The sequence below is a fragment of the Scomber scombrus genome, chromosome 21 (assembly GCF_963691925.1).
Source record: "Scomber scombrus chromosome 21, fScoSco1.1, whole genome shotgun sequence".
NCBI lineage: Eukaryota > Metazoa > Chordata > Actinopteri > Scombriformes > Scombridae > Scomber > Scomber scombrus.
This window is the reverse complement of record NC_084990.1, coordinates 17,298,975-17,325,014: the sequence shown is the minus strand read 5'-3', so window position 1 is coordinate 17,325,014 and position 26,040 is coordinate 17,298,975. Positions and strand designations below refer to the sequence as shown.

The window sequence follows — 26,040 nt, the reverse complement described above, 5'->3', positions numbered from 1 at the left end:
GTCCAATCTGGTATGTAACTCTTTAAAAACAGTTTGGTTATACTTTGGTGAAACATTTTTGAATGACGTAAAAATACATTTGTCTTGTGACTTTTGAATTTGAGCACTTATATGTATAAACACAATATGTGAGTCAGTTACTGCATCCAAGCTAAAAATCAATACTTGACCACACTAAGTTGTGTATTAACACCAAGTGGTGCTGGATATTGTCAGAAGTCCAGGCATAGAGTTTTTCAATTTATTTTCTACTTCTTACTTCTACTCCACCGCATTTCATAGGAAAATATTGTCCTTTTAAATTCTCATTGCATTTATTTCACAGCTATAGTTACAAGTTACTTTTGAGATCAGTATTTTACATCAAAAAATTATTGTGTGTTTTATATTTCTATAGTTTTACTTGATTTAGATCATTTTGTAGAAATCTATTTTTACTTTGACAATGATAAGTGTCAAAAATCTACATTAAATTCTGTCTAAATTCTGTTTTATGTTTTTAGGCCACAGAACATGACAAATTCCAAGAGTGGCGAACACTTTTTAAGGTAACTGTATATTCTGTATACAGTTTATAAATCACTTTTGGGAGAGTAATCAGATTACAAGTAATCAAATTACTTTTAGGAGAGTTATCAGATTACAAGTAATCAGATGGGAAGTAATCAGATTACTTTTGGGACTCTATATAAGACAGAGAGGCCATTTAGCATGGCCAGTACTTTCAATATGTTAAATAAATACTAGGGGTGGAATGGTTCATTAAAAAAATCTGTCCCGTTCGGTACACTTGTCACGGTTCGGGGCACGTGTGTTCGGTTGGTTCGGTTCATGACACGCGCAACGCACGGCTTACCAGTAACCCAGCGAAGCAGCATCAATAAAACAGTTTCCTTAGTTGTTTTTTCTGCAATGTGCTTATTGAAATAGGCTATATAATGTAGCCTGGGAAGTTATAAGTTTTAATTTAGAGTTGGCTTGTTGTATTTTAGCATTGTGAGGCACATTGGTCCGTTTGAACAGTAGACGTGCAGTGGCTGTAAATAAATCAATGTGCATATTTAAAAAATAACTGACACAGAAACAAATCCCCCCCCCAGAAAAGAACAACATAAACCGAACCGAAAACCATGACCCCAAAACCGTGATATGAACCAAACCGTGGATTTTGTTCCACCCCTAATAAATACCTTTACACATTCACTTAAGAAATCTTTTTATTGGAAGACTTTGACTTGTAGTGGAGTATTGTGATGCTGTGCTACTTTTATTTAAGTAAAACATCACAGTACTTTTTCCACCACTGCAGAAGCCCAACACATCTTCTTCAAAGTGCTCTCTCACTTTTACCTTCTAATTCACTGTATAATTATCCATGTTGTCAACTATGCATAGGCCTTTGTCACAGCATTGCAATATGTATTATGTGCGCGTCAGGACATACTGATTAAAGAGAACCCTGGAGCGGACGATGAACTTGAAGATGTACTCTAAAGCCTTCATGGCCTTCAGCAGTTGTTCTGTCAGTTTCTCAGCATTGTCCACATAGTTCTTCAAGACTTTGGTCAGCTTCCTAAGAACACAAAAAAATCAAATAGAGTCAGACAAATCTGCTAATCGCAAAATGAGATATAATTTGTTAAATGTGGTGCTGGGTCTATTTGTCTGGAGGCTAATTAACTCACGTGTATGCCAGCGTGGCACTGAAATGCTTCCGAATGTAGGTCTCCAGCACAGGGTTAAAGTGCTGGAACTTTCGATCAGCTATGAGTCCAATTATGAACACCTGTCAGAGAACAAAGACATATTCATTAAAATGTAAACCACATGGCTCATAATGGAAAGCAGGAAAAATAGCTATCTTACTCAATACGCCAAAACAGATTGGGAAATTAAACAAGATTGCATTTGAGCAGAAAGCCATTTTCTCTCAATTCTCGAGCCTGAAAATAAATCTAGGACACCCGATAACACAATTTCTACCCTCTTCCTCTGACAGGGGAAACTGTTCTTTTGAGATGTACCCCATGATGTTAGGTGATGGCATGTAAGCTAGCGTTCTAATAGATTCTAGTTAAACTCATTGGCTACAAACACCTGATTTCATACATGACAAAGTTATGTCATCAAAATTCCCGCAGGCTAATTTATCTATGACTTTTGCAAGATATTTTTTGTGCTCTACCTTGCATGAAAATTTTATTTCAGACAAAGAACATTGATGAAAATGCTACCCTGGCAGTACAAATTGATGCAGATTTGCAGAATGCAGCAGTGATTTCAGGTGAGATGCACTGACTGTGTCTGCACTTCCCTCTGTAAATAATCAGCCCAGGTCTTATTTATGAACGACAAGGAAAAGTTTGTGATTCACAATATATAGTTCAGTGTGTAAGTATTTGGACAGCGACACATCCATTGTTTTGGCTCTGTACTCCAGCACAGCTTGTAAAATGAGACGGGAGGTTATGACTGTGCTGAATGAGGGAGTTGACACCAATGCCGTTAACCTAAACTGTACAAATCGTAACTATTCATGACTAGAGATAAATTGTATAAATTACGGCTGAAAGTCAACACTTTACACCTATAGCCACTGTATCATTTCCACATCATGAAACATTTTTGGTCAAAAGTTATTCTTCAAAGCACAAACCAAATCCTGCTCTAAGAAATGTTGCTGAATTATTCTTATGACACTTTGATGGTTTACAGCTGTCCCCAGTAATGAAAAAACAAATGGATTGCTTATCCTGTTAGTTCACAGCTACAGCTAAGAACAGAAGACAGCATTTGCACACTTGTGGCACACACAAAAAAAAACTAAAACCAAACAGATTTTGTTTTGAAATCAAAAGGGCCAACACAGCAGAGCCAATCAACAAAGGGTTTTAGCATATACAAGATTTGACAACATATTACATTTGAAACTAAGCTTTGAATGTGTGTAAGTGTTAATTTCCACTGAGAAGAAACTCTACCAATATTATTTCTGCTCTGCTGTTACTGTCTGCTTCTCTACTTACCAAGGCATCAAACACCAAAGTATCAAAAGTGTCGCTGTCAGAGTTCTCCATCATGATGTTGAAGAGAGCATCAAGAGTATCTTGCAGAAACTAGAATGACAGATGCAAAACAGTTATGGCAAGTCAACAATAGAACATGGCACTCAAAAAATAAACAACAAAAGAACGACCAAAACAGTGTCTCAATCTCACTGGAAAATGATAAAACTGTTTTCACTGCTCTTTCAAATCAAATTGTAGATCACCAAGTGAGATATAATAACACACACAAAAGTGCATGATAACAGTCACAGTATGGATCTTACTGGGAAGTTTACATTTTTGACAGTTGGAAAAAAAAAATCTACTGCAATGACAGCTGGGAATAGACACTATTTGGTTTCAAAATGCATAACAATTTGAGCTGTTTAAATCATTATCATAATAGTGATGGGAAGATTTTTCCAGTGGTGCTGCTGTATCAAGATACGGCAAAACCATGCAAAATAACAAAAATGTATGTTCAATTAATTAAAAGGGGTTGAAAAACCCTTCAAACATTTGTACAACTTTGCAATTTATATATTAATATTTAAAAAAGAAAATAACACTGTATGATCATCAGGGTATGAATCTAATGAATGTTGATTAATAATAATATTGCAAAAACTTTCCAAGTTCTAATCTATGTTCAATAGTTCATGGACTCTATATGGTGTAACTAAATGGCAAAGTGCTCTGACAGCACTACGTGCTACCCATTACGAACCCAAAACAGCTGTTAACATGAGCCAATATAGTTCTATAGACAGTAATAATTTCCCTGTCAGCAATATCTCAAGAAACACTAAGTACATACCCGCTCTTTCTCTGGGGAAACATGCTCAATTTATTCAGTCAATTCTGAGGCAATGTAAAAACGGATGTAAAAGTGTCAGAAACAGAGCCATCGTTCTACACTGTGTTTGGTTTGTCATCTCAAGATAGATGACATCCATCATGTCTTCAACAAGAAACAAACATCATTAGCCCTATGAAACAATTCAATCTCACGAGGGTCTCACTATAATGACAGAGAGTCGTGCATTCCTTTTTACTCAGAAGCAGCACCGCATTAGGGAAATTAAAAGGATTTATCAATGATGCAATCTTTGAATCTTGAATATATAGTGTACGCCCGTAATAATGTATACAGTACTGATAAATAAGCTTGCAAATTCCAAAATGAAAATGTTATCTAATTGTACACCGGCAGCCTCTGAGCACTTTGAGAGATTGAGTGCTAATGTGGTGGTAATAATAATCACTCCCATGTGGTTTAATGAACCAGTCCCACTGTGGTTGACACATCTGTCCTGATCAAAACTAGTCTAGATGAAGGTACACAGCAATGTGCTGGGCCCCCAACCAGCCAATGCAAAACCTTCTTCAGAGAGTAATTTATTCATCTGCCTCACGCTGAGCTGCCTGTACATCTGACAGCAGGTCATCTCCTACTCCTCAGAATGCTATGTGTGGTGTTATGTGCTCCCTCTTCACTGTAGACTTCTTAAAAAAACAGGCAGTGAGATCAGTTGCTGTAGCTTTGAGGAACATTAAGAATTGTTTGTGACTGCATTGTTTATGTAACCAGCTGTTGAGCTCTTTTTTGTTGTTATTAATATATATCCAAGCAAAGGAATGATGTACATTCTCAACATTTTTTTTAAAATGTGAGTTAACATCATCAGGTTTGGCTCCGGCTTTGAATATGAAAGGTTTTGTGACTCAGCATCAAAAAGAAGGTGACCGAACCATGTCGCCAGCACAGTGCAGGGTGACTTTCACTGTCTCACCTTGACAACCTCGCCACCCTCCACCTTCATCAGCTGCCGGAGATTTTGTTGCAGTAGGCTGGTGTTAGAGCGCCACTTCAGCAGGCCGAGTAGGTCCACTGGAAAGAAACAAGGTGACATGTTGTTACCACAGAAAATGCTTTAAAGCTCATCCTGCCAATAGTTTTACATACAGTGTAAAGAACGATGGAGGGAGACAGAGAGAGAGAGAGAGACAATTAAGGTTGAATGTCTGCAGGCCCCCCCCAACACACACACACACACGCACAAGTACATTTATACATTTCCCAAATGCAGAGTTAGTCATTCTATTACATTTCTCACTTGAATTATGGAAAATACATTTAGTTATAAGAGGATGAATCATGATGTGATCACGCTCGAGGGAACACTCGTTCAGACCACCTTTGGCGGATGATCAAACTTGGAGCTTTAAAAATGCATACCAGCTCTGCGTACAACAGTTAGATTATTTCTGAAGACCATGGACATTTGGTTTTCAAAAAGGTATAAGCCAGGGAGTGACAGAAACCAGGAAGTGACAGAGCATTGAGAGGCAATTTTACACATTTACATCAGATTGGGAAATACTACACAGCCTTAGTCACCACAGAAAGACTATGTTACAAACTGGGAGTATAGCATTGGAAAGTCCTGGACATTTACCAGTCAGGGAGGGTCTAAGGAAAGAGTTGCACTATGGAAAATGTAGAATTCAGAGTTTTGGAGCTTGGCCCATAAGAGATACTAAAAGTCGGGATATGTCTGCCTCTGCTGCATTCATATTGACCATTTGACCAGACCCCGATTTTATGGAAGTCAAATATAAATCTCTAGAGTGCACAGTTAAATGAGCAGGTTTATATACTATACATTTGAACTGTAAGCATTAGTCAAGTCAAGTCTAGTGATTAATTTCATTATGGATTTATCTGCTGATTATGTTCTTCTTTGGTCTAATAAAACATAAGCAAACTTGAAAATACATTTCTTATAGGCCAAGGTGACATCAGTCCAAAATCCAATTTACAATTATATAAAACAGAGCAAAGCAGAAAATCATCATGTTAGAAAAGTAAGACAATTTATTCATTATCAGATAGTTGCCAGGACTGAGGAGCCCTGAATGCCTCACCTGACTCCCAGCATCACTTTGGGAGCTCTAGCCTTTCTGGGATCTTCACTTTTGCCTATTACCTCACAGTGATGGATGCCCATCATCTGCAAAGCTGACATTCTATCAGGGTTCGGTCACATGTTCCTATCTAAACTAAAAGGGATCCCCCTCCCAAAGGAGATATAGATTTAAAAAATTGACAGTTTAGCAGCTCAGAGAGACAAATGGAATGAAATGAGGATAAATCATCAGGCAGCTTAGTCCCACAGGGGCGCTGATGTTAGAGGCTACATTGTCTGTAGCACATGGGACATGCCAGGAGGGTGTGGGGGAGATCTTGTTTGCCTGGGAGTAGCAAGAAAAATCGGTGAGTGCGTTCTACAAATTACATCTGCTCATGGGTGGAAGTCTTTGCAGGCAGCCCAATTTTAAAGATGTTACAAAGCTGGCAGATGGAGAGCGGTGGAATAATTAATTCTGGGAGAATAGGTTACATTGTCACTGCACAACTGAAATGCAAAAGACTTTACATTACCATTTGAATGTTTGTTTACAGTAATAAAAGAGATGTTTTTTTGGACATTTTATTCATTTTTACAAGCAAACATAACCACTAAGTAGTCTTAACAGCTTGTTCTCTTTTTCTTAACAATAACAGCCTTCTGTGTAGTTAATAAGTTAGACGTGTAGTTTTTCTCACAGTAATATATGAGCAGCTTCACTTACAGTATGAAACTCAATTCCCTACTTTAAAACTTTTTTTTCTTAATAAAATACTTTTTTCCCTCTTCTTTCACTCGAGATAGGAACCAAGTTTTAATACATCTTTCACCAGGCTAGGTCCTCTCCCGGCACTGCTGTCATTAGATCCCTGCTTCTCCTCCAGCCTCCGTTTAGTGAAGCACACTGCAAGCACCCTGGGGAAAGCCAGCAGCCACTTCACACGAGCTCCCAGCGCTGGGAGAACGCCTGCATAAATCTAGCTTAATTAAAAAGAGTGTTTCATCTCAGATGTGGGGATCAGGGATGAGGTGTCATGTGTATGAAGCAAGCAGTCTGTTGCAAGGGGCATTCAAGTGCCCCCCTCCCCCTCGCCTGAGTAGAAACCTTTTGTGAGCTACCATTTAGAGAGCAGTGAATACGTATCAAGCTGGTTTTGTAAATTATTATTGATTTTCAATATTGATTAAGGTTTCAGTTATCTTTAAATGTAATTGATTAAGTGTCAGAAAATAGTGAAAATAGCTATCAAAATTAATGTATGTCGTATTCAATTTACAATAATAAACAGCAAAAGCATAGCTCATCTTTCAAAAAATGCCAATGTTTGACATTTTAGCTTGATGAATGACTTTAAGTGATTTATTGATTCTCAGAATTGGTGTAGATTCATTCTTGTCGCTAAAGACTGAGGAGGTGTTTAAAACTCAGTGAGTGAATGACTGAGTTGTTTGGGTGGGAGTTTGAAAGAGCTTCTAGGTTTTAATAAAGCTGGCAGACTAGGGCAGAGTCGGAGATATATTGGCTCTGCATTGTTTTATTAAAAGAACTCAAACCTTTTCCCACAGCTTTAGCGTGGGATGACATATCCTGGGGGACACACACGCTTGCATGCATGCATGCACACACACACAATCCTCTCTGTTTAATCAAACTCAGTGTGCAGTGACGAGGCAGTCTGATTGCCAATCATCTATTGGTGCCTTGTAAATTACCACCACAATGTGCCAGGTAAATATCAGCAATGGAGCCGCTCTACCAGACTGAATCTTCACACCAGGAGAGAGGATACAAACTGCTGCTCATCTCTCTCATGCAGGAAAAAAGGGGAAGCACAGAAAGGAAAGCAAGGTGGACAAATAGAGAAAAGATGTTGGTGATTGGTTCCTTTTTGTATATTATATACTGTACATCTATAAAAGTTTGAGTCACTAACATTACTTACCTATGTAATGTAATAAGTGTGGGCACTTTCTGCTTCTGTAACTGAAACCCCTTATCAGCTGACATCACCACCCACTGAGCAAAGTAGGAAGGAACACATGACTGTATTTAAATGACAACTTATACCGCAGACTAAACTTAATAACCCTCAGATGGAACATTACTGTAACAACACACAACGCCCCCTTCTATCACACAATATATGCAGCAGCACTCTGACAACAAACATTCTTCTCTCATCCCAGAGATCTAACAAAGCCCTGTTCAGGGGTCCATTGTGACCTCATTACTGAAGCTTTATGAAAGTTTGTTGTTCATGTTATTGAAGGCAGATCCAAGAGAGAAACAACAAAAAAAATCTACTTTTTCCTTCCCATGCCGGTTTCTGTAAGACAGCAAAGATTTACCACAAGGTAACATAAAGCTCTGAATTACTTTGGCGACTGGTAGAGAGAAGATTACTCCTGAAGATCAATGCAGACAGAGAGCTGTTGCTCTTCTTCAAAGCCACTGTCAGGTGAAAATCTTATGTTTCCAAAATGTCAGCATACAGAGATCAACAGCTATGTGCTTTTTTTTCTTTTTAATCACACAAAAGTTGCTCAGGTGATTCCACAAGTGCATGAGACATAAAACTTTCAACTCAAAGCTAGAAACAGCAGCAGCCAGACAATCATGCAGGTTTTAAATTAACCTCCAGGTTAGCCAAAATTATTTGGCAGAGAAATTAAGGTGAACAGTAAAATTACTCCTGGGTCTAGTTTGACCTAGAGTACGTGCCATACTTATGCGCTGACGGTGTGCAATGAGCTATTATTACTGACATTTCCGATATGCTTTTACCAGCAAAGGAAGTGGTTTATATATCTGGCTACACTGTTACCTTGTTAAAAACTTGTGAGGTTGCCTGAGTGTTTGCATCTCTTGCCTAGTCACAGCAATTATTTTGGTGAGCAATGTGGTCATAACTGATAGAAGTGATAGACAAAACTAAGAAAATAGTATCCATGTTGCAATAAATTGCAATTATCCTCTAATAAAATGAAGAAAAAATGGGAAAGTTTTGGGTTTATATAATAGATTAAGAGCTGCTGGCCTTATTTAAGACATTCTTTTGGAAGGATTACCTGAAGTTTCAAGTGGCTTCATATTTAACACCTGACAGAGGTCAAAACTTTCCATTTACAGTTTACAGTCTACAGTCTACACAAAGAGAATTCAGTGAGCAGGGAACACATGCCAACACCAAAGTGACTTAAACCTGCATTATTTCTAATGGTCAGCAAGGTGCGACTCCACTGGTTGCAAAAATAATTCTGATTGTATAGAAGTCTATGAGAAAATGAACATAATTTATTACTTCAGTAAACAGCTTCCTAATGAATTTATGATGTTCACTTTCTAAAACCATATGTGACCAAACTTGAGTAATCAAAACAGCAGTCCACAAACCTATGGGTGACGTCACGGTGACTATGTTCATATTTACTTTTATTTTTACAGTCTATGGGCATGATGCACTCATTATTCAAACAGGATGTTCCTTTTGGCAAGTAAAACAATTAATTTCAATTCCAGTCAAAGTTGGCCTGCAGTGGAACTGTCCCTTCTTCATTCTCACTCTTTTTCAGTCTGTGGCCAAAACACAGAGGAATGAGGAAGCTTTAATTTTGGCTCTCATTAAAGTTGTGACTCAGTCCTGCATACCAAAAAACAAAGAAGCACAATGCATCAAGTGCAGAAGAAAGCTTACTTAGCAAATATTTAGGATGTGCCTGTTTAGAGAAACTGTGAAGCAAGGAGCGACCAACACACGGTACACCTACTTTCCCAACAATACACACTGATACAACCACACTGTCATGAACACAATTGAAAAATACAAACACATCCAAGAGGGTTTAGAGTAATATCTGTTAGGATTTATAAACATGTAGAGAGGCTGGGGGGAACACAACAGGCCAAAATCCTTAATCCATGAGCCACAGGGCAGAGACTGGGATTTCCTTAGCTTAATAGGGATAGCTCTTCTCAGCACACTGGGGAAAGAAAAAAACTGTGCCAGATTGACAGCAGTGAACAGAGCAGTACTCCATTCAGCAGAGATTGACTGAAATCTACAGACTGAGGCTGACTGACAAATGGAAGTCAAGAAAGAGAAGTCAGGTAAGAGGAAGGATGCATTGAAGACCACATGGAAGGAGCAAAGGATGGCAGAGGTCCTGGAGTCCTACTTTAGTCATTTCTGGTTACTGTGCATTTGGCTTGTGACCAAAAAATACATGTTTCACAATCCAAGGCTTACTTGGCTGAAATATATTGAAAAACGTTCTTAGTTTGAGAGTGAGAGTTTTTTCTTATAAGTAAACGTGACTGGAGAAAGAAAAGAAAGAATAGATACAAAAATAACATAAGTATGAAAGCTATTACCATTCTGTGTAAGCTTGGTGGAGCAGACCAGGGTGGCGATCTGAAAGGAGTCCTTGCTGATTGTACAATTGCCCAAGTTCTGAGTGTTTTTCCCCGTGGTGGAGTAGCCCTTCTCTTCTAGCTCCATCTTGGTGGCAGGAAGGTTCAGGTACAGAGACGAGTCCTCCAGCTTCTTTGCTTCTGCCTGGTTTTCCAGGATAAAGACTCAGTCAGTTTATCAGCAGATGCACAATTTACAGCTGAAGCGGTTGAGTGAACTCAGTCATTTCTGCAGTATAATTGAAAACCATATCTATGTTTTTTGTTGTAATGAAGTTTCATGTTATATTACTGTTTTGTTTTTTTAAAGATGCATTTTCTACTTGGTGTAATCTCACCACCAATGAACATCAGGCTACAAACAAAACTCATTGCCAAACAGCATACTTGACTGACAGCAGTAATGCAAAAACTAAGAGAAAAAAAAACATTAAACTGAGGGAATTTCTCAAACATTAACTTGAATTAACATAAATAGCCACTGTAATGCAAAGGTATCATCATACAAGGGATTTTAATTGGAAAGTAATTTCATTTCACTGTGGGGGCTGATGCATACTGACTACACAAGTCTCCATAGGAAGAAGTGAGACTATTATTATGGCAGCTACTAATGAGACAGGCCAATTTTTCACCTACGACTCATCTCTGCTATGGTCCTGTCATGAGGAGCGTAGGCCGGCACTGCAGGTAGGAAGCAAGTAACAAACATACCAGAGCACATTATTATACATTTCATGTTTACCTTGTACACGATGAGATCGTGCTCGCCGTCCCTCAGAGTCGTCCCATCATACCTCATCAGCTTCACAAAAGACAAGGCAAATATCTTCTCGGATTTGTCTTTTGCTGTGGGCGGAGGTAAAGAAACATGTGAGGAAAACAGAAAGCAGCCAGGTAGGAGGAGATGTTGATCATTTGTGTTGTCTACCTTTGAGACTAACTGCATCTTTACAACTGCTATACTTTCCACTTGTTCATAATTTTGCAAACTAATAGACTAAATCATATGTACACTGATGCATACATGTACATCTTCATGAAATATAACCCACCATGAGAGCTTTTAAAGACAGGCTCCAGTGTGGTACACCATACTGTAAGCCTGACTTCACAGCAAGTCATTAACAAGCTAACAGACTAATAAAACAGGTCATCTTAGAGATTGAAGTCTCAGCCTGGAGTCAATTCCTCAGTTGATATTTGCTGTCAGTATAACAAGTGGGACGTACTAAACCAGTGTATGAAACATCTAAATATACATATATACACATGATATATAACAATATACTATGTTATTTTCCTTTTAAATAATCCTGTTTGGATCTAGGGTTTGAATTAAGCTGTCTTGTGTCCATTTCCTGTTAGCATTAGAATAAACACTTGCAATTGCTCTTAGGGCTGCTGTTGTAAATAGTTTGTATAATTCTGTCAAGGTACAGAAGGGATGCTCGTTGCTTATATGTATGTGTGCACATACGTGTGTGACTGTGTTTGGGGGTGTAGAAGGAAGACGCTCCATAAACAAGCTAGAGAGTTATGACTTTGTCCTGTAACCAAGCGTTTGGATAGGGCCACATATATCATCATTGTGGATCAACAAGCTCAAATTTATGTGCAGGGAGACGTGATTCATCAAAGTATCTCGTACATTCTATCTGCATAAATCCCCTCATTGGTTTGCTGCCTGCAGCCTCGCTGGTGAATAATTACTGGGCTGGCTTGAGAGGAACCACTGGAGGGAAAACACTGTACGCATGCCACCCAGCTGAGAAAAATGTATTAGTAACTTAACTTCCAAAAGAGAGCAGAAAGCTCACAACACTGCATTTGGGGGAAAAATGTCACTTTCAGGACAGAGCTACTTTTTCGAGCCAATCAAAGTCATGCGTGTGTGTATGTGTGTGTGTGTGTGTATGTGGGTGTGTGTGTTTGGGAGTAGACGTTTTGCAGACTTCCACCTCTAAGGTGGGCTGTCACTTCAGATTTATGTGTAGTATAGTGTGCCACATTTTAAAGCCTACCCTCCTCCCCATTCACCAGGTAGTGGCATAATGACGGATGAAACAGAAGTGCAAAGATGGCGGGGATCTCTTACAGCCACGGCGGCATCTGTGACAGCACTCATCAGTCTGATGAGGCCTGACAATGTTAGAGTGGTAGTCTGATGCACTGTGTTAGCCTGATTCTGAACCAGGGGGCTGAGCTACGGAGAACATAAGCTCCAGTAGTGGCCTTGATGAGCAACTCTGTCACTGTGTGTTTCTACTAAAAGTTCAGTACTAGCTATGAGCAGTGGAGGAAGCAGGAAGGACACAGGCAGACATCTTGACTTCATTAGACAGACCATATCTGCTCATAAACTCGCTCAGCATACGTAGAGAAGTTTTTACCAATTTTCCTGGAAAAGTGCTTTGCCAGTAGAATGTAGACATTACATTTTAAGCTACTGTGATATCTGCATTAACCCGTACAAGCATTAATATCATGGAGAAACTGATTACAGAACAGGTGATGAGTGTGCTTACACAAGAATCCTAAGTACAGTCAGGGTTTGGAGTATCCCAGTCATGCACTGGCACATCATATTCTCATTTTAAAATATATGAATTAATAAATGGCAAGCTTGGATAAACTTGAATATACCTGCTGGAGTTTTCTGACAGAAAAGCACATCTAATCACATTATACAAGGTTCTCATTATTGTCTGCCAGGTGCATCTTTTTAATTAGTACAACCAAAAAATAATATCATGAAATGATCTAAGGTACGCATTGAGATGGTTGTTAAACTCTTACACAAAGTGATAAAGAGGAAACATTATATCACTAGGTGCCCCAGTTCTCAATTACTAGTGATCAAATGAAGATGGCAAATCCAGCACAGCGGTAAATATAACAGCTTTTTACAGTGTTTGCAGGCAGCCAAAAATAAAGTGGGTTCATCCTCAGCTGCTGAGATAACAGTGCAGAAATGAGAGAAAGTAGCAGGATGCTGAGGACATGCTTACACAGAGGCAGACATTCAGAAACTGAGATACTGACAAAATGAGATTTTGCATGTAAACACAATCATTGACAAGGAAATAGAAGGTGTACACCATGCATAAATCCACATAATCCAGCCATTACACCTTTTCATAATATTTCTCCATTGTCAATTGTCAGTAACAACTTAAAGTTTGGCAGCATCAGCATGCCTCCGCAGTCTCAGAGTCACTTGAGGTGAGCCAGTTTCTAAAGCAACCGTTACAGCACGATAACAGCAAGTCACAGAGTTTCAAAGGCATGCCTCGTAACAGCATTAGTGCCCGCAGAAGCAAGGTGCCAAGCATGACAAGAATGCTATCCAAGTGGATTATAAACCAGCTCTGAGACCTGGCCACTTCCTCCATGCCACCTGCATGCAGGTGAGAAGCAAATTGAGCTAGGGGATTTTGGAACTAGAGGATGACGACAGAAGAAGATTACTAGAGAAAAAGTATGCTTTCCCACACTGATACCCTCCCAGTTCTGATTTGCCTTCTGTGTCACATGAACTGATTGTTATATATACACCTGTCGTGATTCCTACTACCCCTCCAAAAACCTTATCCCTGAACCAGTCCTGCTGCTGGAAGGATGGCCTTACCATGTGGCAGGCAGATGGGATACTAAGGCTGCCAGGACTGGATTCCCTGCCCTCCACACCCCCAAAATTAAAAAGGATGTTAAAAAGCAGAAGGACATACAAAATTGGCTGCTTTCAGGTAGACACTGTTCCCAACAAGTCCCCACAGGCATTTTTCACATCCCAGCTGCAGTCTCTGACAAGCCACTCTATGATGCTGCTTTGTGCAGGGCAGACTAATACTTCTGATTAATGTGACAAAGGATGAGCTTCAAAGTATTCATCACTGTGCAACACATCTGTTTGGATTGGATATCTTCCATTACTTTTGCTGTGGATAGATTAGAAGCCAGTTGTGCAGATGGTCATCAGCAAAACTGATTATTCAAAAGCTGACATTTGTACTCACAGTCCTGCGATGAGCGGTGGCGAAAGGTGAACCGCAAGTGGCTCCGGTTCACATCTTCAATAGGAATAGCAACCTGGAGAATGGACAGAGAGGGACTGTGTAAAACATCATTAAAACACAGACTTTTAGGGACAGACAAGACCAGAATTAACCCCAAATTCTAGATTTTCACACCATAAATAAATTAATCTGAAATAACTAGTGCAGTGCCCGTTCCAAACAGGCCTGTTTGGAACGGGCTAATTGCTTATAATTTCTTGAGAAACACTTATATATGTATCAACTGACAAACTCCAATTTAATAACTTTTAATATTATCAAACAAAGAGAAATGTCTTTCCCTCCTCTCTCATCTTAGCTCTGATCATGACATGCAGTCCACAGAGCCCAGAAGCCCTGCTGCTGCAGAGAGGAGTGGCTGATCACTTGTTAATTCAGAGTTTAAGTATATTAATATTAATCATGCCATGTGTCCAAATTGCACCAAATTCGACATGGCACCCCCTTTGTTCCCCAGTCATTCACCCATCAAGTGTGGGGTCAATCTGATGAATGGTTCAAAAGATACGCGAAGGACATACACACATACGGACAGAGGTTCCTTCCCTTAATAGATAAATGGCTGCATGAAATGGTAGACAGAATCGGTAAAATATCTAAAATATGGCATCTAAATGTTTAGCTGTGATCTAACATAACTAATTGGTAGTATATGGGCTAAAACAGAGAAAACCACTGGTATGGTCTTTTTAAGTGTCATGGATCAGAATCTTTGTATTCACTTACATTACATTAAATCTATTGTACGGTTTAATATTCATCATAGGTGAAGATCACCTGTGTAAAACTGTGTAATTATGAATACCAAGTTAAAGAGCTATATTACTCAGAATAATACAGATATAAAAAGTAAGGAGGTCGAAGTACATTACAAGGAAGACGCACCTTTATTGTTTCAAACCAACGTGGCTGCTTCACTTGGTAGTAGATGACAGACTTGTATTCATTGATCCCCTCGTCTCCGGCTCCAGGAAAGATCACATTCTAGATAAAGAGACAGTAACCCCATAAAACAAGTTATCAAACAATAGGAATTGTTATCTGGTTAGGCTGACTTAGCTGTAAGTACATTCAAAGTGGCAAAACCCTGATGGTGGATCTATTATCACTCCGTCAAAACATTAGCACACTCGCAGCATGTGGAAAATTGGCTCGCACTTATTTCATAAAATGTAGTCCCTGTGGCAGAAAAGCCTTAATCTAGCAGAATGGCCTTTTAAAGTCTGGATGCTCTTTATGCATGAGCACCTGCCTGCTGGCTGCCAATCTCATGACAGCATTGTGGATATAAGAAATAAATTAAAAATTAAATATTTAAGAAGGAGGGGCGGTGGCTCCCATGCAGCTAGAAGTGGAAGGAAGCCAGACACAGGGAAGAGGAGCAGCTGGTGCTGTTGGATCCAGCCATGTAAATTGGTCTTCCAACTGGGTCTTCTGAGTTTCTACAACAGGTCAGGGTGCGTATGTAAAATACTCCGCTACCCCTGGGTGATTTGGGTCGAGGGATGGAGTGACAGTAGATACACGCATGCCTTGTTTTCTATCAATCCATGCTCAGCCAGCCAACATCTTTCCTCTCACTACTCCAGCTGACTCCCTGGCCTGCTAGTGCGCTGGTGCTGAAATACTCCAACACTAATGGCTTCTGACAACCAGCAATTATGTGGAATAACAGGCCCCATCTCCCCCAGCCGTGCCGAGCAGATCTGGGGGGCAGATGCTAGCTCTAGCAACTGTGCCCCTTCACTAAGTGGCCAGGATTCATGACAGCTACAGTTTTTGGAGAGACGAAGAGAGGAAAATGGCCTGGGTCTGGCCACAGGTGAGAGGGGTTTGTGGGGATGTGCTAATATGTCAAGGTGAAGTCACTCTCTGGCCTCTCACAACACAACAACACATTTTGAGACAGAGTAAGGATGACGAAATTCAGACAGAGACAGAGTCCAGAAAGACAGTAAGAGGACAGTGGGGAATGGACGGGATAAGAAGGCTGAAACAGAAAGAAATGTCAAAGAAAAAAGGGAGGGTTACAAAGTCAATCTAGCAAACAGCCAAAAAGCATCTATGTGAGTATTTCATTTTCCAATTTTCAAGTGCTTTGAATATGGAGGCATCTTTATTCTATTACATAAATGTCTTGATGAAAAAAAAATAATCTTGAAATAGTAGGAGTTATGACTCAAAGTTTGGTTTCAGGGTAAAGAAAAGAAAAGAAAAAAAAGAGAGAAAGTCTCTTTATCAAAGATCATACAAAAAAAGATACAGACTTTAAAGTGACCGACAGGAAGTGACACTGCCTCTCATCTCAGAAACACAAACTTCCTTTCAGCCTATTAAAATCCAGGAAGGAAGAGAGTGAATTTAACCACTTAGCACTGATCCCTGGAGAGCTGAGGAGAAGAGACTGAGCATTGCAGTCAAAAAGTTGCAAGACAAGATGTTGAAGGCAGCTCCAGAGCTGTCAACATAACATTGCCATGGCACTTATAGATGTTATCAATGTCACTTGATCACTGTCAACTGCCGTCATCATTATGTCATTTGATCACTGTTGACTGGTGTCATCATTATTACTGATTCTGACAACCTTGGAAAAAAAAGCCACACAGTAAATTGTAGGGCTGGGCAACAAACCTGCTGAATTGTACCAACTGATGTGTGTTTAGCTCACATTTTGTCTATTTCATGATGGATTGTCTTTAGGCAAAGTTATTTTAACATCTGTTTGTATTTATATTAAACACTGGTTCATCTATTTTTAGTTTCTGCTCACCAGTATTAATTTTGATATCTGTGCCACAGCTGGCACTTGGCTGAAAGAACAAATCAATAAAACTTGCTTGTTCTATTGTGGGTGCAACAGCCGATTCATACATATGTACTAAAGTAAGTGGAGTATAGTTTCAATAAAACTGACAAGTAGATGCTTCACACTGACAAGGAGACATCATATTATGGTTCTGAACCCAATATCTGCACTACAGTGTAAATCAAACTGCACAAATACATACAGCTGTGTGTAAAGAGAACTTCAGCTTCTTTTGTTTTTCATCTGTGTTTGTGAGACATGAGATTCGTCCATATACAGTATTACAGCATACTACTACAGTACTAGCATACCAAGTCTGTATTGACAGATATTGTACCATTTGACCCCAGATTACTGTTTTCAACTAGATAAGAACTGCATTTACAGTATATTCACCACTGATCCTTGCACTTCCTCAGTGTGCTGGGTGAAATCACTGACAAAGTCTGTCATTCTAAAAGACTAATGTGTATAATTGAGAGAGCTGTGGGTTATAGCAGTCTCTTCTGATCCGCTGTTTGCAGGAGGTCTCCCCATAACCAGGGGATCTATCATTTCAAATCACTCTTTCATCATAAGTTCCTTGAATCTCTACTGTGATTATTACTTCAAGTATAGAAGCACACTGAGTGTCGACATGATGTCCTTAATATATGCAGAATATGATGGAATCTAAGGCAATAGCCTTGCAATGAAATGTTAGGTATACCTCACAATTTAATGGAAATACAAGAACACTACCAACTGTGTTAAATCAACAGTCTCAACAAAAACGGAATATTCATAGACATGTTAGCAGACAGTCCCACAGACACACACCCCCTGCCCCCAGTTCATCCCACATATTCCGTTTGTCCAACTGCTTTAAAACTCTCGTATCCCCCATTAACTGGTGGCCCCTGCAGAACAAGAGGTAATGTCAAGCAAGGGGTCACAATAATTAAACATCAGAGAAAGGGGTCACTGGCTAGAGACTCTAGATAAAGCAAAAGCTTTATTAGGATTTTGACACTGACGGGTTGGCACACGATTAAAAAGTAGACAGCAGTCAGGAGCAGAAAGTCAATTAAACATTCTACTACTCCTACAAATTGGCAACCAACATGGTGATTTATATTGAATTGTTTGTAAAATGTAATGCATAACATGGTGCAAAATCTGGACCTAACACTATCCCATTGATGCCTAAAACTAATCTGATGTGATTGCTGACTGCCATCACTGTCTCGCAATACAAGACATTGGACATCTCCATCTATTAAAGTCTGAGGATTTCTAAATGCACAGTAGTTACTTGAATGGGGGCAAGAACAGCCGCTAAAAAACCTACATCCCTTTAATTTTGTCAAGGACATAACCTCACCAGAAATGATGCTCTACCCCCAATTTCCTCCATTGTAAACTGCATGTGATTGTTCCAGTATAAAGGGACCCTAAAGACTTGGATTGGAATGGATTGGTTCTGGATTTGTTCTGGATTTGTTTTGAAATGTGGGTTTTTTCTAACACTTTCTAATTGTTTCCACCCAGTTTTAACAACAAAACCTGGGAGACTGTCCTCAGTCGTATGTCTCTGAATATTTGCAAAAATACAAATAAACTTGATGTGTTTGTACCTGAGGAAGAGCCTTAATGACGTACTTTTTCTACAAGGAGAATTCCACAATATTGGGAGTCTTTGGGAAGTAGTAATTGCTGACCACCACCAAATTTAAAATCAATTAACCCAGGGCTGCATAGTTCATCCTAATACACTTGCATCATTTGGAGATAGCTTGTTAACAAGAAAATAGGTAGGAGAGAAAACATCCTTCTAAGGATGGTAATTAGAGCAGAGGGGAAAAGCTGATTTCACAACTCTTGTCACTTGCAACTTTCTGACTATACTGCCCATATTTCCTGCCTACATGCTTGACTCTGCAACTGACTGTGACAATGATAGAGGTTGAGTACCGCAGTGGTGAGCCAAATATTGCATTCTGTCATTTTTGAGAGGTGGAAAAGGCGTACAGTCTGGCCTGTGTATCACACTGCTTTATAGGAGTCCTGGTCAGTTAAGCAGTGTGCTGAGCTGTGTGAGATTAAAGAAAGCCTGTTAAATCACTTACTGTCTGAGAGACTGACTGGCTATAGCACTTGTATCCTGAATGCAGAGAATGAGCTGAACCCAGGAAAAATACCTCAGCAGTTAAGTTAACATTCTTCAGTCGTACCTCCAGTTTCTTGCCGTCCTCATCATAAACAGACATGGTGACCTCGACATTTTTGTGTGCGGTCTTGCTCCCCTTGTCAAAGTCCCCCTGAACCAGAGTCAGGTAGATGTCATTTCGCACATCACCTTTAGGAAACAGAAACAAGCAGGTCAGATGTGAGGACATCCTCACTTCTCAAAAGCTTTGTAGAGTTCAAGAGTTCATTCTTTTTCAAATATATGAGTGCTATAAAACAGCATAATTCAGTACATCTAAGGTGGTATGGTGTATATCTGACACCATAGTTTATGGCTTCAGTCCATTAAATGACAATTATATTAATGAGACCTTAATGGAGTGTGACATGCTCTTTTTCCCCTCACTTGCATTTAGTGAAATAGTAGATCTTTTTAAATTTTAAATCACGTTCTGAATGAATGAAAAGTGAAAAGAGACTGGCAGCCAAGGTGAAGCTTTTGTTAAACACTCAACCTGGCATGATGATCTCAGGAAAGCCCATTTTGCGAGCCACCGCTGTTGATCGGTCCACCAGGTGAGGGAAGTCCTTTCTTATCTGATGGATGTCTCCAGGAAGCAGCTTGAGAGTCACCCACAGGCCTGGTGATGCATTCAAGGCAAAGAGGGAGGGAAGGAGATAACGTTAGGAGAAGACAGCGTATGAGCAAAATGCTTCAGGAAAAAAAAACTAAAAAGAGATTTCTTTATGCGTTTCCACTGTCAGTTGTCAGAGTGATATCTTACAGCTCTAGGGTAAGATGCTAAATAGAAATTACCCTCGGGGAAGTGATTAGGAAAACATCACAAAGAAAACAAGTGCGTCAGTGCTTTTTTTGTGCTCAGATGAATGAGTGTGTGGGGGTGATAAAAACTACAAAATCTCCTGGTGAAATCCAATTGCTATGTAACACGGTAAATCATTAACTCATCTGTTGAGCCCAAATGACTGTTGCGTGTTTGATATCTACTTCACTAACTGGTGTTTATGAGCGTGCAACATTTTATTTCTGCAGGACTCGTTGCTCTCTTAAAAAAGAGCCATAAAAAAAGAACATATCTGCACTGAAATTAAAAAAAGGTAAAACAGACCTTGGCTCAAATAAAAGTGCTACTTCAAGCACTGTTACAGGGAGCAAGGTCCCTTCTCCTTTAGGCACTTTATTATTAAATGATATGGTTATAAATGAGTGACATTCATGGCAGAAACTTGTGACATTTAAATCGTGCCGTAATCTTCAGACTTAATTAATTGGTCTTGGACAGACCTAAGAATGTAAAGCTTGGATGGAAACTGGCTCTGAATCAATCAGGAAAAAAAGGACCTACAGGAAACTTTCACAGATCATATTTCTAACAGTTTAACAACAACAACAAAAAACAAAGCAGCATTGATAAAAACATTTGAATGAGAAAAAAAAATGAATAAATAAATAAAAGCTGATCTTGAAGTTGTTATCCCATAGTGTGCCCCATCACATGCTACCAAAATTGATGATACTTGTGATCTGTGAAGCTTCATTCACTTTCTCTTTACAAGCCTCATATTGTTATGAGTGACACGTCTCTCAGTAGCCTCACTGGAAGCCTTTTGATATGCGAGCGTGACGGAAACGGCCGCACTCAGTGCTCCGCTGTTCTTCCCAGTGAGGGCCGGAGCAGCCTTGACATTTATCTAAGTACATCTTCATAGGGCATAACAATACCATGGAGGCTGTCATGATGTCCCCCCCCCCCCGACCACCACTCCCGGCACAAATCCTTTCGACAGCTAATGTTGTTCTTCTATCCACAGATGTCAAATCGCTGATAAAATCTAGTCTTTGCAGAAGACTCACCATCTTAATTAACAGCTGGATTACTTGGATCCTGTAGTCATGGTGATGTGGGACACTATTTTTAGCATGAGCAGTGATTTATAGTGTGAGCACTCGACAAAGAATTATGTTCTTATTAGCAAGATGGACAGTTTCAACACCCTGCCTGTATGCTGGGGGTAATGGTACTTTGAATGAAAAGACCTAAAATGTAGTATGAAAGAAAATGAAGTATAATAAGGAAAAATGTTTAAAAGTTTAATATTACTCTACAACCTTATTATAATTTGGGTTTTCCTTGTAACTTTTAAAATATTTAGTAGAGATAATGACAAACTTTTTCTTACCAACTAAAAACATTTCACAATAGGTGACATTCTACGAAATACAAATAAAACTAGAAACCTGGCCTTGCGGTTGGATGCCTCCACCAACGAGTCAAGTTGCAGTTTACCTCCAAATCTGTCCAGACTCATATTTGTAGTGAGGAATTTAACAAAAAGGTATTAAGTGTATTTTCCTTGTATGTGTTCACATGGTTGGCCAATAAAGCTGATTATGATCAGCTTTAAGTTGTAGCCATGGCAGTAGACCAAGCTGGTTCACACACATCTTCAACCTGGCAGCACAGACGATCTAAACAATCATTGTGGTTTTAAGGTGGAACCAAAAGTGTCACCAATTCAGCATTAGACCAAATATGAAATATGGTCACAATCTCCCCTTCTGTTCATGAGTTATGGCGTTGGATAATGGCCAGAAAAGTCTTTTTGCACAAGATTACAATGTCACAGTGAAGCTGACCTTTTGAATATAAAAAATCATCACCGTATCATTTTATCATATTAAGACATGTGGGTGAAACTTTGTTATAATTAGCAAATCAATTCTTGAATAATGGCCAAAAGCATGTTTTGTGAGGTCACACTTACCTTGACCTTTGACCATCCATTAGAAGCATTACATTCAGCATTACAAGTATGTGGCTTCCCCTTTCTTCCTTTAATGTCAAGGGTGCCACCTGCACACCAACTCCAATGTCATTTTAACCATTAGAAGAAATGCCCTGAAAAACCCAACATCAGGACAAGCTCTCTATAAAGGCACTGGTGGATATTAGGTTAAGTAAAATTTTTAGAGCCTTGACTCAGTATAACCTTTTTATAACCTGAATAAGACACCAGCACCTTTTATTGATATGACAGTAGTGTAGTAAATTTCCTTCTTGGCTCTGGCTCTTGTGTCTGAGCCCTGCACAGTACCTTGGCCCTTGTGATTGACCTCTTTGGCGGTGATGACTTTGTTGATGACTGTCTGAAGAAAGTCGTTCTCCCCTGCCACCCTGGGTGAAAAACGGGAGATGTTCAGCTGCTTGTGGCGAATGGCGTCATCCAACGCTAGCCTGCAGTATGCACACAACAGGCAAACACCACAGAGAAGAAGAGATGGCGGAGGAGGAGAAGGAGGAGGTGGAGGAGCGGGGCAGAGAGAGCCACAAGTGATGGTTGTGAGGAGGAGAGAGGGATGAAAGAGAGAAGAAGGGGAGACACACCGAAGAGTGATGCGAATACCATGACAGACACAAAGCCACTTGTTAGCAGTTAACAGTGAGGCAGGATGGGTAATGAAAGAAACACACAGAAATCATTGTTTAGGAAATGATGCCGAGTCAGCATTCATAGTGCCACTGCTGCAGTAGGAAGCTTGAACTGCTTAGTTTTGAAATCTATTCAAAGAGTAATATCCTACAATAGAATACACCCAATCGTTAAACACGCCGTCTCATTCTGCTTTAGCGGGAAAGCAAAATAAAAACATAACATCCTGTTTTGTACTCCGCAGGGCTTAGGGTGTAAAGAGTACCAGATTGATTGAGAGGAGTGACGTACAGAGGCATTAAAAAAAGGAAGTAACAGATGTGATCTGGGAAGTACCACATGTTTGGCAGCTGTGAGAGAAATATGTGCGGTGGGCAGGGATGGCATCTGCAGTGTACAGGACTCTAAACAGGCAGAGGAAGAGCATGGAAGAGAGGACAGTGGTGATATCAGCATGAAGGAAGCATTCAAGGATCTCTGTAAATCAGACTGTCCTCAGCGCCTCCGACTCTGAATCCAAAATCAATCCAAGCAAGACAGCAGAATAAGAGGCAGCAAAGGTTTGTACATTCACGGGACAAAACACTGGCAGTCAGCAGACATACGAAAGGTTTTCCATCAAATTTGCAATAATATTTTTTGAATGGATTTAAATCAGTTTTTTTTTTTTTTTTTTTTACAAAATGCTGAAATTTGGACCCAGTGGGACATAATATTACATTTTTGATATTTAACACACGGTGGAAAAAGGATTACATTAAAATAAGACAGGAACTAATTATTACTTTCAGCTGTCTTGATTATATATATGCTTTAGATTCATGAAATCATTAAGTAAGTGAAAAAAATTCCATCAAAACTTTCCAGAGCCTAAGGTGATGTCATTAATTTGATGATTTTCTCTTACTAACATCCCAAAACCCAAGGGATACATTTGAATATAGATTCTATATAATAATAATCTTTCAAAACTGTCAGGAGTATTAAAATTTTGATTAAAATAAATAATCTAGGTTTATTTGCTTGCTATGATTCCACACAATGTGCTCAGAGGGAAGTTGGCTCGGTCTCAGACTTAAAAATGAACAAGCCTGTGAAAAAACTATTTCAGCAATATTTTGATCTTTCTTGTTCATTGAAAGTCATTTCCATTTCTGCTTGGATGCCAGGAGTCTATCAAAATTACATCACTATTTCTAACCCTCCCTAAATGGCTCCTTCACTTCCTGCCTCTGCTGGCGTTGAATACACATTCAGTGACACGTTGTGAAACAGCTACTTCAAAACTTCATCAGTTAAAATTGACAGACAGATATTCACATTCGGACATAAATAACGCCTTGTAGATCCTGTTCTTCCTCTTCACAGCAGAAGGCTTTAATTTCCATGATTTATGCTCAAAGATAAAAACCGTTAAGTGAGGTGATCTGCCAGCTAAACTGCCTGAATCTGAGGCATTTCTAATTATGCAGGAAATCACGTTAAGGAAAAGGTTACTCTGGCTCTGTATGCTGTCCTACGAGAATGGCAGCAGTTAATGAGATTGCCTTAATTGAGTCAGCTGGGAATAGGGGAGCGTTACTGTCTTAAAACCCTCGCTAATCAGGTGTCAAGAATTCAAGTCTTTTTTTTTTTAAATTTAAAAAATTACAACCACAGTGTGTTTGACATACTGTACATGCTCAAAATAATGGAAATAAGGGTAAACTATATCAATTTATGCAACATCCAGAGCTTAAAGGAACCGAATAAGATGTATTTATTTTTGTGCACTTACGGCTGAAATGGGATAAAGTGCTGCTTGTCCTCATCGTCCATTTTGCCCGTTATGATGTCGGTGACATCCATTACTGTGGAAAAACAAGGAGAGGAGAGTACAGCATTGTTGTGACAGACATAGCTATAACTGCATGGAAAGGCCATATCAGTGGCAGCAGGTGAAAGCAGCACTAGACAATGTTGGGTCTTCTTCAATGAGTACTAATTAAGGCGGAGGTGGAACTATGGTGGAAAAATTATGGTGAAAATCCAGTCAACTCTGATTTCTGTGAGCTGCATAGTCACAATGTGGAAAAAAAAGGGAGGGCTCCATTTCTGATATGAAATCACCTACACTTTACACTGATGCTGGAATATAAGCCTTCTTCCATTTCCAAAACACAAGATGTATCAAGATCTTCTGTTTGCAGATTGTGCTAATTCTGAGGTCAAAGTTGAGCAAAAGTGAACTTTGATCTGCCAGAGCTCAGGAAACACATTCTTGAATTTGTCAGTTTCACAGGCTTCAAATAAAGTGAACGAGAAACAGTGAATATTCACAATGACTGGTGCTAGCGTGTCCTATAGGTCAGAGGTCAGCCAGAGATAGTTGTATAACTTTGCCTCAAAATGAGCAAATAACCAAAATCAGGCTCTCACGGTGTTTGTATACAGCAGCGATGATAAAGATGTCTAAAGATAAGCCGTCATAAATCAGGCTGTCATTTACCTCCTCTTCAAGCGGCACTGGGAGAAAGAGACTGAAAGCATAATTTTCTCTGTTGGAGAACTGTGGGCAAAATGCCAATTTAATTAGTTTACGATACACTTGGCAGCTTGCCAACAGGAGATAAATCAAACTGTAATTCTTCTTTCAACTTAAGCTGGGGATCTCTAAATTCTGAATCTCTGAAAAAGCTAAATATATTTATAACTCTAGGCAGGGACTTTGGCACAACACTTATTTTAAACTGTGAGGCAAAGCAAGAAATCATTTCTCAAAGCTTGAGCACATATGGATATTCAAGCAGAGACAGGACTGCAAAGTTCTGTGATGTTTTTTTAAAGGGTAGCCTCTGACTAGAACATTACAACTCGTGCCTTGCAGTAAACAGATTACCCCAGAGTGTCTGTGTAGTCTTTTTTTACCTGCCACTCCAAAGGGTCTCCTCAGTCCCGATGTCAGCTTCTTAGTGTTGTTGTCTCGTAGCTCCATTCGACCCACTCTGACAATCTGACACACAAAGCTGATCTTCTCTCTCTTCAAATCTTCACTGCCCAAGTCCTGGAGAGGGAATAAAAAAGTTATGAAAAACAGCAGATACTGATACTTTTTAGTTTAGGTAGACAAACCAAAACTGTAACAATCAGATTGTATAGTTTGAGGTCAAAATTCAGTGGA

At 39.5% G+C, this 26,040-nt stretch overlaps 1 protein-coding gene across 1 annotated transcript in view; it reads right to left on the bottom strand.

Moving 5' to 3' along the window:
* The window catches only part of dock1 (dedicator of cytokinesis 1), a 184,527-nt gene that overhangs the window by 126,035 nt on the left and 32,452 nt on the right, over positions 1 to 26,040 (bottom strand). Inside the window, exons 10-22 of the mRNA XM_062442681.1 lie at positions 25,788 to 25,923; positions 24,658 to 24,730; positions 22,545 to 22,624; positions 19,943 to 20,068; positions 19,472 to 19,596; positions 15,335 to 15,433; positions 14,390 to 14,462; positions 11,116 to 11,219; positions 10,332 to 10,515; positions 4,841 to 4,938; positions 3,027 to 3,116; positions 1,686 to 1,786; positions 1,445 to 1,573 (exon numbers count right to left, since the gene is read on the bottom strand). Of these exons, the coding sequence (XP_062298665.1) occupies positions 1,445 to 1,573; positions 1,686 to 1,786; positions 3,027 to 3,116; positions 4,841 to 4,938; positions 10,332 to 10,515; positions 11,116 to 11,219; positions 14,390 to 14,462; positions 15,335 to 15,433; positions 19,472 to 19,596; positions 19,943 to 20,068; positions 22,545 to 22,624; positions 24,658 to 24,730; positions 25,788 to 25,923 (1,418 nt within the window). The remainder of the gene's footprint in view (positions 1 to 1,444; positions 1,574 to 1,685; positions 1,787 to 3,026; positions 3,117 to 4,840; positions 4,939 to 10,331; positions 10,516 to 11,115; positions 11,220 to 14,389; positions 14,463 to 15,334; positions 15,434 to 19,471; positions 19,597 to 19,942; positions 20,069 to 22,544; positions 22,625 to 24,657; positions 24,731 to 25,787; positions 25,924 to 26,040) is intronic.